The sequence below is a fragment of the Dunckerocampus dactyliophorus genome, chromosome 15, assembly GCF_027744805.1.
Source record: "Dunckerocampus dactyliophorus isolate RoL2022-P2 chromosome 15, RoL_Ddac_1.1, whole genome shotgun sequence".
NCBI classification, from domain to species: Eukaryota; Metazoa; Chordata; class Actinopteri; order Syngnathiformes; family Syngnathidae; genus Dunckerocampus; species Dunckerocampus dactyliophorus.
In genome coordinates this window covers 23970727-23986863 of record NC_072833.1, presented here as the reverse complement: position 1 = coordinate 23986863, position 16137 = coordinate 23970727, and the positions used below count along the sequence as shown (strand labels likewise).

The window sequence follows — 16137 nt, the reverse complement described above, 5'->3', positions numbered from 1 at the left end:
CTTTTTAATTAATTTGACAGCCCTAAAGAATACAAATTAACAAGACAACTAAAATCAACAGCAAAAAAAAAAAATCAGCTGTGTTGATAAAAATATAAAGTCATATTAAGAGAAAAACGTAATCGAACAAGAAAAAGTCGTATAACGCAACATTATGAGGAATAATAACATCATTTTAGTAGCATAAAGTTGAAATAATAATATAAGAAAAAGATGCTTTTTTTAAAAAGTCGTAACATTATGAGAAACAAAACAAAATAAAGTTGTAATTTTTGAAAAATAGGTTTATGGAAAAAGTTGTAATGTTACAAGAATAAAGTCATAACAGTCCGAGAAGAAAATATACAAGAAGAAAGTTGAAATAGTTCATAGTAGAGTTTCATTCATTCATTTTCTGTGCCAATCCTCAGAGCTATAATTTTATGAGAAAATCAAAAAATTCTTAGTCTAACGAGAAAGTCGCAATTTTACGAGAATAAACTGGTAATACTATGACGAAAATTAAAGTCAGTTTAGTAGCACACAGTTGAGATGTTATTTTTTTGTTAAGTTTGTTAAGCAGTCTTCTTTTGTTACGTTATTTTGTTGTCTTTGTTATGTTAATTGTATTTTTTTAAGTCGTAATAAGAGAAACAAAACAAAAGTTTGAATTTTTGGAAAAATTTGTTTGGGGGGAAAAAGATATAATATGGGAACAAAATCAAAATGTTATGGAAATAAAGTCAGAATTTTACAAAAATAATTTGTAAAGATTCAGACATCAAGAAGACGAAAGTTGTAATATTTGGGCAATGTAAAACAAAACACCAAAGATGACAGGAAAAAAAGCAAAGAGAGTACACTAGGTCCCCAACTTACGAACACCCGACTAGCGAACACTCGTGGATATGAACACAAGCCGACTGGTCTATATTTTATTTAATTTTGCCTTGTAGTCGCTCAATCAGTATTTCTACTGCTACTGTACATGCTTGACCAGTAGAGGGCACTGTGACACTGCTAATGGGACCAACAGAGGAAGCCATTTGAGCTAATGAGACCCACGAAGGAAGAGTTAGACGCTGGGGAGATAAAGCTAAATGAAAAGCTAAATTATACAACCCGGACAGAGCGTGTGATTAAAGTTTATGAAGAGTTAATAGGCCTGCTTAATTCTACACCACCCACAGAGTCTAACGCCGAAAATTTGTCCTTTTTTTCAATAACTCCTCCTCCTCCTCCACAACGACGTATGCTCGACCACTCCTCTTCAAAGGTAAATAACATTTATCATTATATATTATTATATCACTTTTATTATTGTTTTTTCATTAATTATCCTCGTTTAATATTACTACTACATCCAAACGCATATTTGCATACATACACATATACTGTATATGTATACACGTACATATAGTACCTATATCATTGGTAATATTACCTTTTCCCCTACTTAAGAACGATTCAACATAAGAACGGTCGTCTGGAACCAATTGTGTTCATTCGTTGGGGACTTAGTGTATACTTGAAATATATATAAGTTGTTAGCATATCTACATGTGTTGCTTCATAAAAGTGGCAAAGTTGCATCTTTTCATTTTTCACTACGTGGTCCTCACTGGTAGAAAACGTTAGCACACCCCTGCTCTGTCACATTCTTTCTAAACACGCTGCTTTGTGGTTGAATACGGTCTCTTATTCAAAAATGTGCATATTTTACGTAGTTTTTTGTCTGAAGCACATACTGTCCAGACAGGAAGTTAAAAAAAACGAAGGGACTCTTCCACTACTATCATGTGTGAGGCTACATTATGTCTTATTTTCTCTTATTATGTCTACTATATTGGGTAATAGGAGTGTAAAGGTGACTATAGGGGTGTTATTTCATGTCTAGAGGGCTCTAATAATGTTGCATTTAGGAGGTCTTAAATAGGTTTTCTATGCCTGATATGTCATATTTTCTGTTATTATGTCCACCAAATTGCGTAATAGGAGTATAAAGGTGACAATACGGCTGTTATTTCATGTCTAGCGGGCTCTAATAATGTTAAAAAGTGCATTTAGAAGGTCTTAAATAGGTTTTCTATGCCTGATAACTCATATTTTCTGTTATTATGTCCACCAAATTGGGTAATAAAGTGTAAAGGTGACTCTAGGGGTGTTATGTCATGTCTAGCGGGCTCTAATAATGTTAAAAAGTGCATTTAGAAGGTCTTAAATAGGTTTTCGATGCCTGATGTCATATTTTCTGTTATGATGTCCACCATATTGGGTAATAGGAGGGTAAAGGTGACAATACGGGTGTTATTTCATGTCTAGAGGGCTCTAATAATGTTAAAAAGTGCATTTAGAATGTCTTAAATAGGTTTTCTATGCCTGATAAGCCATTTTCTGTTATTATGTCTATATTGGGTAATAGGAGTGTAAAGGTGACTATAAGGGTGTTATTTCATGTCGAGAAGTCTCTAATGTTAAAATTTGCATTTAGAAGGTGTTAAATAGGTTTTCTATGCTTGGTGTGTCTTATTTTCTGTTATTATGTTTACTATATTGGGTAGTAGCAGTGTAAAGGTGACTATAGGGGCTCGAATAATGTTAAAAAGCGTATTTAGAAACCTTGTAAACACCTTTTCTATGCTCTAACAACAAAAATATTTCATTTATAAATAAGAAATCGCACTTGGTGGAAATTCACATGTCATTGGCGGGGATTAACCGCGGCAAACAAGGGATTAGTGTAGTTTCTTGCTTTAGTGTTGCCAAGTTAAGACTGGATTCTCCCTTTTTAGTAAAGGAAATTGAAGCTGCAGTTCCGGGGAGTGGACGCACAGGGGCGCTGCTTCGTCAACGTTGCAAACGAGTGCAAAGACAAACCCAAACCATTTGAACAACTTTGCGCTTCGTGCTGCATTGAATGCAATAAGTACAAGAAAAGATGCAAAAAAGCGCGCGTCGTCGGCGTGCAATGAAAAGAGAAGGGGCGGAAGGGGGGGGGTGCTCGTTGGCTGTGACGTCATCAGGGCTCTGTGGGTCTCCTGCGCGGCGGTGTGTGTGTGCGCGCGCGCACCTCAGTGTCGCTGGACGAGCACAGAGAGAGGACGCGCACGTCAGGACGAGCATGTTTTTGACGACAAAGTGGAACATGGATGCCTTTTAAGAAAGAAAAAGAAAAACAAACACCATTTTGAACGAAGGCTTCTTTCGTGATGCGTTGGCGGACTTGAAAACGACCTCCTCCAAGGTACGTGCTGCTGTCGTGGCAGACTCGCACTTCTTTTTCACGCTCAGAAATGCACGCAAGTGTGCTGGAGTTGCCGTTGCAGCCGGAGTTGATGTTTAAAGCGAGATATTGTGCCTGTTACTTCACCTTTGTGCACGTGAACGTTTTTGTGCGCGAGCATGCAGTTTTTGAAGGTATTTCGTGACTGTAAAGAAGCTGTGGAGCTGTTTTTGATGGGGAATGAGGTTGTCAACAACGGGATTAAGAGCATGAGAATCATCTGTTTGCATTTATTTCCATCCAGCGCGCTTCCATTAAAATGGGGCCGCTCAGATTGAACACTTTTAAGAAGATTATCTTTGGTAAATAAGACACTGAGCGCCTGAATGCCTCATTAAGGCGCCTTTGTCTCGCTAACGTGACACTGTCAGGCGTTCTCTCTTTGATTGGATGCATTCAATGTCACTTATCAGATGCATTCAATGTCACTTAGCAGCACTATCTGATCTCAGTGTGTACTTAGAAGTGTTTGTGCACCTTTAAGCAGCCATTGTTGTTTGTTTTGATAAGGTTTGTGGTCCCCCCCGCCCCCCCGAGGTGACGGCCCAATGCTGAGCTTCTAAATCAGCGCCTCAGCTGTCGAATTATGGGTAACCGGGTGAGCGACATGTCGCCCACCGGCTCCTTCCTGCCCAGCTTCCAGCGTGTGCACGTGGTGGTGATCGGGCTGGACTCTGCTGGGAAGACCTCTCTGCTCTACAGGCTCAAGCTGAAGGAGTTTGTGGAGACCATCCCCACCAAGGGCTTCAACACGGAGAAGGTTAAGGTGGCAGTGGGCGGCTCCCGGACCGTCACCTTCCAGGTGTGGGACGTGGGCGGCCAGGAGAAGCTGCGTCCTCTGTGGAAGTCGTACACTCGGCGCACGGACGGGCTGGTCTTCGTGGTGGACGCCTCCGAGACGGAGCGCATGGAGGAGGCCAAGGTGGAGCTCCACAAGATCAGCCGCAGCTCGGAGAACCAGGGCGTGCCCGTGCTGATTCTGGCCAACAAGCAGGACCTGGACGCGGCGCTCCCCGTGGGCCAGGTGGAGAAGCTGCTGGCCGTGCACGAACTGAGCGCGTGCACGCTGCACCACGTGCACAGCTGCAGCGCCGTGGACGGTCAGGGGGTGCAGCAAGGCCTGGAGAAACTCTATGACATGATCTTGAAGAGGAAGAAGTTGGTCAAGCACAGCAGGAGCAGGAGGAGATGAAGACCTGCTTGGTCCACCTTCAGGAAGCACAATCCCACACGGCCTCGGCAGAATTAATTATCACCAGAAAATCCAACCAGTGTTGACAAATAAAGCTAATCTTTAATTAGTCTTCCATAAGTACTTTTTTTCCTACTACATGCCTGCTAATACGCACATCTGTTATCCCTGCACAGTCCAATAAATACTAAAAACTGCCTTGATTGACACCTCCTTCATTTAACGTAGTGGTTGTAGTTTGCAGCGGTGTCTCATATTCGATAAGAACGCACCTTTTATACTCACGTGGCACCAAAATAGTCAAGATATGATTATTGGCTTGCACAGACCAAACAAGTCGAGCTCGGACGTGGAAGAATGAAGAATGGCTGGATAAGCTGCACTTCCTCTGTCATTTTTTTTTTATCAATTCGCAGTGAGCAAAAAAAAAAAAAATCTGTGTTTTCGACAATGTACAAAAAAGCTGAATTTGTTCTTGCTGGCACTTTGTATGACATGCAAGGCCACACAACTACTAGAACCACCACCACCACCACTACTACTATAGAAATTGTATGTTTTTGTAACATGGGCGAATGAATAAAGCAATGCACTCCACAGTTTGACGTCTTTCATGTGCAGTGGTATCCATATCATAAGTGCATTTTCTCTATGATTCCATTTGTTTCTCAGTAAACAGCTGAATTTGCACGTCCTGATCTAATACGGGGCAGAAACGTAAGATGAGGCTGTAGAAACGTTTATTGTACACCACTTTCTACAGTCTAATGTCTTTAATGCAAGTGTGACATCATTATTCTTGATAATTAGACAATAAAATACACAGAAACATCATATGCCGAGGCACTTGCGGTACGCTATTTGTCCTGAAGGGGTGAGCTGGTAGGTGCTTGTCACTTCCGCCCTTCCATAGAGAGGAAAAGCCAGTGTTTTGTTTAATATGATTATATTAATTAATGAATTTGACTGCCAGGATGGAGGATTACATACCGAGCTTACCAGAAGGTGATGAGACTTTTACACCAAAGCATCAAAGCACTTCCTGGAGGATAGAGTGCATGTACTTCATTTACAAATACAAATAAATGGGATTGTAGTATTGGAAAGCAACATTTTTAACCAAAAAATTATTATTTTTTTCTTGTTATCGTCTTAATGAGCAACCTGTATTAACATAAGTCAGTGCCCCACCAGCCATGAACTGCACTGTCACTGTAAAACAGGTTGCTCATACTGGCAACATACTGACAAACAGAAAATCGCCATCCAACTCAGTGCACTCAGACGGGAGACTCAGCTGTGCACTAAGCCGAGAGGAGAAACTCCTTGCAGTCTCGTCTGAGGTTTCTGCCCTGCATTTGATCAAGAAATGTGCCAATTCAGTGATTTTTACCTAAGGAAATGTTAAAAACGTTTGAAATCATACAGAAAATTGATTTAGAAAATAGTTAAATGGAGAAATCCATCCAACTTCCGCTTATCCGAGGGTCTGGGCGCGGGGGCAGCAGCCTAAGCAGGGAAGCTCAGACTTCCCTCTCCCCGGCTGCTTCGTCCAGCTCCTCCGGGTGGTTTGCGAGGTGTTCCCAGGCCAGTTGCGAGACATGGTCTCTCCAACGTGTCCTGGGTCTTCCCTGAGGCCTCCTACCAGCCAGACGTGCCCTGAACACCTCCCCGGGGAGGTGTCTGGGAGGCATCCCGTCCAGAAGCCACCTCATCTGGCTCCTCTCAATGCGAAGGAGCAGCGGTTCTTTGCCAAGTTTCTCCCAGATGACAGTGCTTCTCCCCGTATCTGTAAAGGAGAGCCCAGCCACCCTGCAGAGAAAACTCATTCCGGTTGCTTATACCCGGGATCTTGTCCTTTTGGTCACTAACTAAAGCTCATGACCATAGGTGAGGGTAGGAATATATATCGACCGGTCAGAGTCCGCATCAACGGACAGATGTCAAGATTTATTTTATGCTCCTGCCTCCTTTGACCGCACATGACTACCTTTGCACTTAAAGACTGGAAAGGTGCTTGCTTCACCACAAATCCTCTATAAAGTTGCCACTGGACTACATTATGCAACAGAGCTGCCTGCTACTTCTTGCGTGCACGCAGGCCATGTATTTGTCTTGCCGCGACATGATGAGATAATGGCTCGGACTGTGTCAGGCCGTGTGATCTCAAAAGATCCGACGTCCTTGCGCAAGAGAACAAACGCCAGCGTATCACACGGACTTGCGTGACCTCGCCTCTCCCCCCGCTACCCGCACCTGTGAGCTCATTAAAACAAAGCAAAAAAAAAAAAAAAACGTCCTCAAGGATGCGGAATCGTCTCCGCACAGCAGCCAGCTGGCCTCCCGGCTTCATTAGCATTGTGGTGTCGCAGCAGAGAGACAGCGGGGGCGTGCAGAGGCGTCAATCAGCCCGAAACGCACACGGTGTGAGTTCTTTCTAAGAATTTACACTGCAAGTCTTCATGCCCAAATCCCATTTAGGGCCTGTATCTGATATGCAGCCTCGGTCGGAGTGTTGTTCTCACCTCACACTGCTCACATGACTGACTTCCTGCATAGCAATCATGATCCCCCCTGTGGAGGACAAACTGGAGGAAGCTGCATGCACATTGTCTCCTTTGCCTTGCATATTTTCTTTTTTAGACTCCCCATTGTTTCTTATCTCTCTCTGGAGACTGGGGTCGGTTTACATGCCAAGGTTTGACCTACAGAGTCCCATAAAGTCAGATGCAACCCTTGAATTATGGGACATAAACCAGAGACAGGCTCCTCTTTGGGCTTTAAAAGCAATGCGGTCGGGTTCTCCACCACAAACCTTTATAGGCACTTGTTGTGCCAACATTCATTAGGATATAATTGGGTCATCCGCACTCTGAAGGTGCAGCGTGTCTTACATAGTACCATGAAGGTTGTTTGATTCAAGGACACAAAGTCTGTGGAAAGACTGAGCTTCTCCACCATAGACCCTTGAAGGGACTTGTTACCCCGACATTCAGAAGGACATAATCTTCATCCGCACTCTGAAGGTGCAGCCTGTCTTACAAAGTACCATGAAGACTGTGGAAGGATCCTACTTCTCCACCATTGACCCTTAGAGGGACTTGTGACCCCAACATTCATAAGGATGTCATCTTATTCAGGAACTCTCTGCTGATGCAGGAAGTCTTACGAAGTACCATTAATGTCGGTGGTGGTTCAACACCTCACTCAAGGACACAAAGTCTTTGGGAAGACCGTGCCTCTGCTGCACAAATCTTTATAGTTGTCCCACAACTCCACCATGTTCCATCAAAGTTGCCTTGGTTGTCCTTTGCAGTTGTACCTGAGCTGCACGGATCAGGTGGTACAGTGGTACAGTGGTACAGTCTCCCAACCTGAAGGTTGCTGGTTCAATTCAGAGTCCTCCCGTGACCATGCCAAAATATCCTTGGGGAAGATACGACACCCCCTGTTGCTCCAGTAGGTAAATGTGCTAACAGTGTCAAAGCTCTTTAAGTATCTTGAAGGTAGAAGTTGGGAACTCCTAGGCCATAGGCTTCATCACTGATTCAAGGTGTAGCTTTGGAAAAATCATGTCAACTTCCACCTCCGCCAAATAAAACATTTAAAAAAGTCATTTCATGAGGTGTCCCCAGTAAAAACGGTTCCTGTGGTCTTCCTGGAGTCCTTGTGATAAAAAACAGACCATGTCACTGTTAACACATCCAAGCAAGCCCTGAGAAGTAATGTCCTATCGCCGTGGCAACCAGGCTTCATCAGTCCCGAAAGGGTGATGAGGGGTCAGATTGCTTTTGTGTTCGATGTAGCGGAGGTTAGCGAGGGGGCAGGGAGAGATTAGACTCGGCAATCAATAGCGGAGTCATGAGAGCGCCTTCCACCGCTGACCTTTTACGTTTATGCTCACTGTCCTCGTGTTGCCGCTGCTCAAATTTCACACCGCCACGCGCTTTTGGGACGTTGAGGTAGTGTGTCGGTCCAGTGTAAGGTCCTCGGTGCTGGAGTGAAAAGGAACAATGTTTGTGGGAGTATCTCTTACAGGTCGTAAAGCTGCCACTTGGCCTCCATATAAGAGTGGAGCCCACCTGATGGAAGGGGGTGGGAAGGGATTGGGAGAGATGCTTGGCTTTAACACAGTGACTGCAGAGTTTGGCTCTTCAAGCTGTGGTGGTGAGGATTTTCCTTCTTGGAGTGTTACCATAACCCCCTCCCCCTCAAAAAAACCCAACAACATATGGCTTAGATCATCTTAGCCTTAAAGACAGGACATGCATTTATTCATGTCCATAAACACTCCAAATAGGCATGATTCATCACTCCCGGGAACCACTTTGAAACTTGATTAAAACTTTAGGTCTATACTTGTCTCTCTTACAGGGGGGGGGCAAACATGACTTCACGGATGACCTCATGCGTCGTCTGATGAAGTGATGCCCCACGTCACCTTGTTTTGAAACATCTGGCTATGTATTTTCCTTGGACGCAATTAAGACACGCTTGATCACCCCGAGTCTATCGCAGCTTGTTGGGAATACACACAAAGCCTCAGGTCTCGCCTGGATGCAGGGCCAGCTGCACTGGACCTCGTCACGTTTTATCCACTTTGAAGGATATCAAACGCAAGGGGGGAGTGAGTGTAGGTCAGCCGGGAGTGACACCAACCCTGCAAGGCTTTTCTGAGTGAAACAAGTCCACTAAAATTGGGGATAATTATCGGCTACAGTGTGATTAATCGCGGTAACATCAATCTTCAGTCCATCTAGTCAGTTTCTGAGTCCTGAGTGAGGTTCTTTAGAGGAAACCATGCAGATCAGATCTGGTATTTGGGGCTTGATCCCCCAAATGAGGCGACCATACTGGTCTTTTTGTTCCCCACAAACAGAGCTGTGCTCTGCCTCAGCATTCCTTTTGTTTTGTCTCTTTTTTTTCTTATTCTATGAAAGATGGCAGCGTTTGTGGACTTGGCGGACTCAGCCCACCTGTTCAAACCAACAGAGTGGACTCAGAGAAACATTTCACACAGGCTTCCTGTGATGAAATATGATATTTGTACCCTTGACAGTCAATTAGTTGAAGTTCTGCCGGCTGCAAAAACATGATGACCTAGTTTGTGCAGCATGCTCCCGCTGCATGTCATTAATCCTGTTAGCTTCCACTCAAACTGGGGGCATTGTCAGCCACCACCAAGTGGATGAAGACAGGTCCGATATGCTCTTAACGCTCGTCGCGACGAGTGGGATGACGTACACTGACACCTGATTTGTTGATTCTGGGTGCAAAACCCTCAAAAAGTCTGTTCATAGAAAACTTACACCATATAATGTTAGCTTCGTTGCCAACATTACAGTCAGGTAGTCACTTAACAATGACATCATGCTAGGTTAGTCAATTCGCTGACAAAAACCAAAACAAACTTACAGCTCAGTCTGTAGCTGACTGACGGATAGTTGGCAGAGCTTCATTTTAAGATATGTAGCGAAGCCTGAGCCTTTTATTTTGCTATATACACAGGGCGGGCTCATCTAGCATGAGGGGAATGTTAGTATTGTTATTTATAGATTATGATGTGGGCCAATTAAAAAACTACAACTGTGGGTCACAAATGGCCAATAGGCCGGACTTTGGACACCCACGATGTAAACCAGGGGTTGCCAACGCGTCCATTGTATCGACCGGTTAATCTTTGGGACTTTGCCGCTCGATACCACAAATATTAGGGAAAATAAAGTTAACTAGATGATTGCAATGCGTCCAAGTGTCCATGTTGACGTTGGAATGGTTGCAATCTGTTGAGAAATGTGGAAGTCATTCTGGAAAAACAGGCATGCGTTGGAACGCATTCACACGACAAATAAAATCACTCCTCATGGAGAGTGACCAACAGACCTGCCATCAGGCACGCATTGTGACCGCTGAACACACCCGTACACCTCGCCAGCCCCCGAGGTGCCAGCGCAGACCACACTGTGTGTGACCCGCACCTCCAAAAAAAAATCCTCGCAAAGTTCTTGACCAGCAGGATTGTTATGTTTTCAGGAAGTAGAACACACACGTGAGATAACAAACGGATGGAGTACTGTGAAGAGGCAGTTCTTGTGTAGGGATGGTACTCTCCAGTAAAGCAGACCTTGTAGCATGCATGCAGCTTTAATAACAGCGGGGAAGGGTGGAAGGTAAATGGAGATGCCTGCATTGTGTCCCCATGGCACTTATTTAAATCCTCCTACTGTTGCCTCCAATGATCTGTGACTGTGCAGAGGAGAGTGACAATAACACACTTTCATTAGGAACTTATTAAACTCACAGAGTGTGAAGGGAAAAAAATAAAAGGCCTCGGGGCAGCAGCAACTCATTCTGTCAAGGTCACACAATAGTTTTTGGGGAAATGATGCTAACTGCAAATTGTAACCTGGATGAAGTCCTGCCCGGGCTGGAAATATGACAATGATGCTCCTGGCCTTCATTATTCAGCAGCAGCAGCAGCATCTAATCTCTTTTGGCCGCACAGGAAAAGCAATAGTTTCTCATCACTGTCATCCGGTGTCATGAGACGGCAGCTCAGGAAGGAAGGTGAACCCGGGAGGACACAGGAGGCGGTTGCCTGGCAGTCAGTGCTCGGGGCAAACATGACGTGAACTCCCCTGACAGCTTCAGACGCTGCAGTGCAGAAGCAACCAGCGGCAGATACGATTACAGGTGCACACAAAGGCTGCAAGAAGTGTAAATTGTGATGGAGCATGGACACGAAAGAAGATTTTGGTAAAACTGTAGCTTTAAGCGAGGGCCTCAATATTATTCTAATATCAAGCGGTTAGCAGGAACAACTAAAAAGCACAGCAAGTCTTCTGGAATAAATGAAAAGGTGGAGGGAAAGGGATGAGGGCATCTAGATCAGGGGTGCCCAAACCTTTTCCACCGAGGCCGCATACTGAAAAATCAAAAGATGCAGGGGGCCACTTTGATATTTTTGTATTTTCTTTAATATGGTAAAAAAAATTTAATTTTTTTGTAAAATTTTGTCCTTTTTTTTGGGAAAAATGTCATTTTTGTTTAAAAAAAAGTTTTTTTTTTTGGTTTAAAAAATAGTAATGTTTTTGTTTTAAAAAATGTTAAACTAAGTTTTTTTTTTAATTCAAAAAGGTTTTGTAAACAATTTTTTTAAAAACAAATGTAATTATTTTCATAAAAGATGTATTTTTGAAAAAAATAAATAGTTTGCAATTTTTTCCCATAAAAATTCAGTAAATGTTTTGGTAAAAGCGTTGCAATTTAAATATATTCCATATATTGCATTGGTGGCTAGGCCACCATTGGCCGCTCCTCGGCCACCTCACCAGTGGCGGAACTATGTGGAGACGTTTCAGGTATCAGCGTATTGCCACCCCTATGTGAGTAATGGTCTCACCTTGGCCACCCCAGTGAAAAATGTCTGGCTCCGCAACTGGTTCTTTTTCTGAAATGCGGCCAGATGTAATGGGACACACACCTTCCAAAAAGTTCAACTCAAAGTATTTTCCCAAAGGTCTTGGGGATCATCAAGATGTTTTCTGGCGAAAATTGAGAGGAGCCTTAATGTTCTTTTTGTTGAGCGGTGGTTTTGATTTTGGAACCATGCAGGCCGTTTTTGCCCAGTGTTTTTCTTATGGTGGAGTCATGAACTCTGACCTTAACTGAGGCAAGTGAGGCCTGCAGTTCTTTGGATGTTGTTGTGGGGTCTTTTGTGACCTCTCGGATGAGTTGTAGCTGCGCTCTTGGGGTCATTTTGGTTGGCCGGCCACTCCTGGGAAGGTTCACTACTGGTCCATGTTTTCGCCATTTGTGGATAATGGCTCTCACTGTGGTTTGCTGGAGCCCCAAAGCTTTAGAAACGGCTTTAGAATCTTTGCCAGACTGATAGATCTCAATTAATCTCAGGGGGGGAGGGGGGTCTGATGATCTGAAACAAAAAAAACAAATCAAGAAGGGGGCAAACGCTTTTTCACACCACTGTATGTAACTTCTTATTGCTTTATAAAATATCAAAGTCGTAAAGTTGCGTCCTTTCCTTTTTCACTATGTGACCCACGCTGCAAGACGTTTGGACACCACTGTACTAAGTTATTTTGGGAATGTTTGCTTAGTTGCTGTGAAATGTTTTGTACATTGGAGTGCTGGTGCATGAGCGCAGTTATATAAGTTTTTCAACAGCCTGGCATGAGCAGCACAGTGTGATGGCTGCTCCTCCAGACGGGAATGAGGGCACAGGAGGAGTCACTTTTTTCGCTCTGCGCTGCAAAACAAACATGGGGCTCATGTTTTCATCCCAGAAGTAGGTTGCCTGCTCTAATCTGCCCGGTAACAGCCACGCGGCGTGCATGTTCCGTACGTCTGTACGCCAGCGTGTGTGTCGGTCATGTGCAAGCATGCGTGCATACGTGTGCACGTTTGCATGTGCACGCAGCAGTGAGTGGGCAGAGTAGGAGGAAGAAGAGGAGGAGGAAGAGGAGGAGGCCAGCGCTAAAAGCTTGAACAAAAGCTAAAGATAGCACAGCGCTCGCAGGCTCTCAGCTCGCCTCTGTCAAGGTTGCACAAACCCAACACGAGCTCGTCTTGACAATCGCCGGGCCAAACACCCCATCGGAACTCGTTTGAACGTGAAGAATGGATTATCATGCTTATGAACGCTGTCCTAAAAACCTAGAAAAAACACCTTTCCACCAAGCACTCCATTCCGCTTCAAGGTTTTGCTTTCTTCTTCCCCATTTTCGATCAACACTTTGCACTGGGTCTAGCTCCGCCCCTTTAGCGACCCTACCGCTGCGGAAAGGTGCCAAAAAGTAGTATCTTTTTGGTACATTATTTTTTCCTCATAATATTACCAGTTTGTTCTCGTAAAATTGCAAGTTTGTTCTCAAAATATTTTGACTTTATTCTTGTAAAATTTCTGTTTTTTTTTTCTTCCCATCTCTGCTGCTATTTTTTCCCCAAATAGTTCACCTTTTTTTTTAAAATCATAATTAGGACTTTATTTCCATAATGACTTATTTTTGACTTTATTCCTGTAATACTGTTACTTTTTCCACAACCTAATTTTCCCAAAATTACAACTTTATTTGTTGTTTTGTTTCTTTCTCACAATATCATCACTTTAAAAAAAATAATGTCTTTTTTCTTCCATTTTCAACTCTGTGCTACTAAAATGACATTATTTTTCTTTATAAAATTACGACTTTATCTTTGTAAAAAATTGTGGCTTTTTTTCTCAATAGAGTACAATATTTTTCTCTATAAAGTTACAGCTGTTTTTCCCCATTTTTGCTGCTATTTCCTTCCCCCAAATAGTTCAAGATTCAAGATTCAAGAGAGTTTTATTGTCATGTGCATGGTAAAACAGCAGTTATACCATGCAATGAAAATCTTATCCTGTTCATTCTCCCAAGAAAAGAAGGAAAACACAAGAAAGAATAAGAACATAAGAAACATAAACACATAAACATAAATACCAAGAATTTAAGCAACAACAACAGAAGAGACATTAATACAAGTAAATAATACAAATAAATAAATAAATAAAGTGCTATGAGTGTGTGCGTGTGTTGCGTGCGGCGTGTGCGAGTGCTTCGTTGAGGAGCCTGATGGCCTGTGGGTAAAAGCTGTTTGCCAGCCTTGTGGTCCTGGACTTCAAACTCCTGTAGCGTCTGCCTGACGGTAGGAGTGTGAATAATGAGTGTTGTGGATGTGTGCTGTCCTTGATGAGGTTGTGTGTTCTTCGTAGGACTCTAGTTTTATAAATGTCTTGCAGTGAGGGGAGGGCTGCCCCAACAATGTTCTGTGAGGTCTTGATCACCCGCTGGAGTGCCTTCCTATCACGTGTTGTACAGTTACCGTACCAAACAGTGATGGAGGCGGTAAGGACACTTTCGATAGTGCATCTGTAGAAGCAACTCAGGATTGTGGTGGACATGCCAAATTTCCTCAGTCTTCTCAGGAAGTACAGTCTCCTTTGGGACTTCTTCAGAATTTGTTGGGTGTTGTGAGACCAGGTGAGGTCCTCGCTGATGTGTGTGCCAAGGAACTTGAAGGTTTTCACCCTCTCCACCTCAGTCTCACCAATAAACAGGGGTCTATGCGGCTCCTTTTCCCTTGTTCTTGGGTCGATGATCATCTCTTTAGTCTTATCTGTATTGAGAAGGAGATTGTTATCACGACACCAAGCTATGAGGTCCGCCACCTCTCTTCTGTATGATGTTTCAACACCACCAGTGATCAGTCCGATGACTGTAGTGTCATCCGCAAATTTAATGATGCTGGTGTTGTTCTGGGAGGCCACGCAATCGTAGGTGAAGAGCGTGTAGAGGAGTGGACTCAGCACACACCCCTGTGGGGTCCCAGTGCTCACAATTCTTGAGCTGGATGTGCGGTTGTGGACTCTGACTGACTGGGGTCTGCCCGTGAGAAAGTTAAACACCCAGTTACAGAGGGAGGGAGACAGGCCAAGTGTGAGGAGCTTATTTGTGAGTTTGTGGGGGCTGACTGTATTAAAAGCAGAGCTATAGTCTATAAATAGCATTCTGACGTATGTGTCCTGGCCCTGTAGGTGAGAAAGGGCTGTGTGGATGGCAGTGTTGACTGCATCATCTGTGGACCGGTTCTGGCGATATGCAAACTGTAGAGGGTCCACAGTTGCCGCCGGGATGCTCTTTTTGATGTGGGTCATGACTACTCGTTCAAAGCACTTCATAACAATAGGAGTGAGTGCTATAGGGCGATAGTCATTCAAGCAGGTCACGTTGCTCTTCTTGGGTACGGGCACTATGGTGGTGGACTTAAAGCAGGTCGGTACAGATGCTTGTGCAAGCGACAGGTTAAATATGTCAGCAAGCACATCAGCTAGCTCTGATGAGCAAACCCGAAGTGCACGTCCTGAGATGTTGTCTGGGCCTGCTGCTTTTCGTGGGTTTGTTTTGTTTAGAACCCTGCGCACATCAGCTGATGTCACCATGAGAGGTGAGTCCTGTGTGCTCCCCAGGTTCAGCCACCCTCTCTGCTCATCAGGAGTTTGGGTGTCAAAGCGGGCATAGAACTCGTTCAGCTCATCTGGAAGTGTGGTTTGGCTGGACGTGGCTATGCTACTCTGCTGTCGATAGTCTGTGATGTGCTGGAGCCCCGCCCACATGCGCCGAGGGTCTGAGGTGGAATAGTAGCCCTCCAGCTTCTGTCTGTACTGTCTTTTGGCCTCTCGTATGGACCTCCTCAGGTCATATCTGGCCTTTTTGTAGTCATCAGCGGTGCCCATGACAAATGCAGTCGAACGAGCACGTAGCTTAGCCCTTACATCACAGTTCATCCACTGTTTTTGGTTAGGGTATTTTCTGTAATACTTGGTGGTGGTAACAGTCTCTATACATGTGCTAATGTAGCCAGTAACAGCAGAAGCATATTCATCCAAATCAACAGTACAATCTTCCCTCCCCGCTGCAGTTTTAAACACATCCCAGTTTGTGCAGCCAAAGCAGTCCTGAAGTACTTGATCAGTTTCTTCATTCCACACTTTAACTGCTGTACTTACAGGGGGAGCTTTTTTGAGAAGTTGTCTGTACGTTGGATAAAGGAATATAGAGATGTGGTCGGCCTTTCCAAAGTGGGGTCTTGGAACAGCCTTCAAAGCACCTTTCATGTTGCAGTAGACTTGGTCCAGGATGTTATT

At 44.0% G+C, this 16137-nt stretch overlaps 1 protein-coding gene across 1 annotated transcript; it reads left to right on the top strand.

Moving 5' to 3' along the window:
- Window positions 1–2999: 2999 nt before the first annotated feature.
- On the top strand, window positions 3000–5051 carry arl4d (ADP-ribosylation factor-like 4D). The gene is made up of 2 exons (XM_054752427.1): window positions 3000–3223; window positions 3773–5051. The coding sequence occupies exon 2, from the start codon at window positions 3849–3851 to the stop codon at window positions 4452–4454; it is 606 nt and encodes a 201-aa protein (XP_054608402.1). The 5' UTR covers window positions 3000–3223; window positions 3773–3848; the 3' UTR covers window positions 4455–5051.
- Window positions 5052–16137: the final 11086 nt, after the last annotated feature.

Coding starts and splice junctions, on each gene's coding strand:
- arl4d (XM_054752427.1), top strand. CDS start 3,849: ATGGGTAACCGGGTGAGCGACATGTCGCCCACCGGCTCCTTCCTGCCC.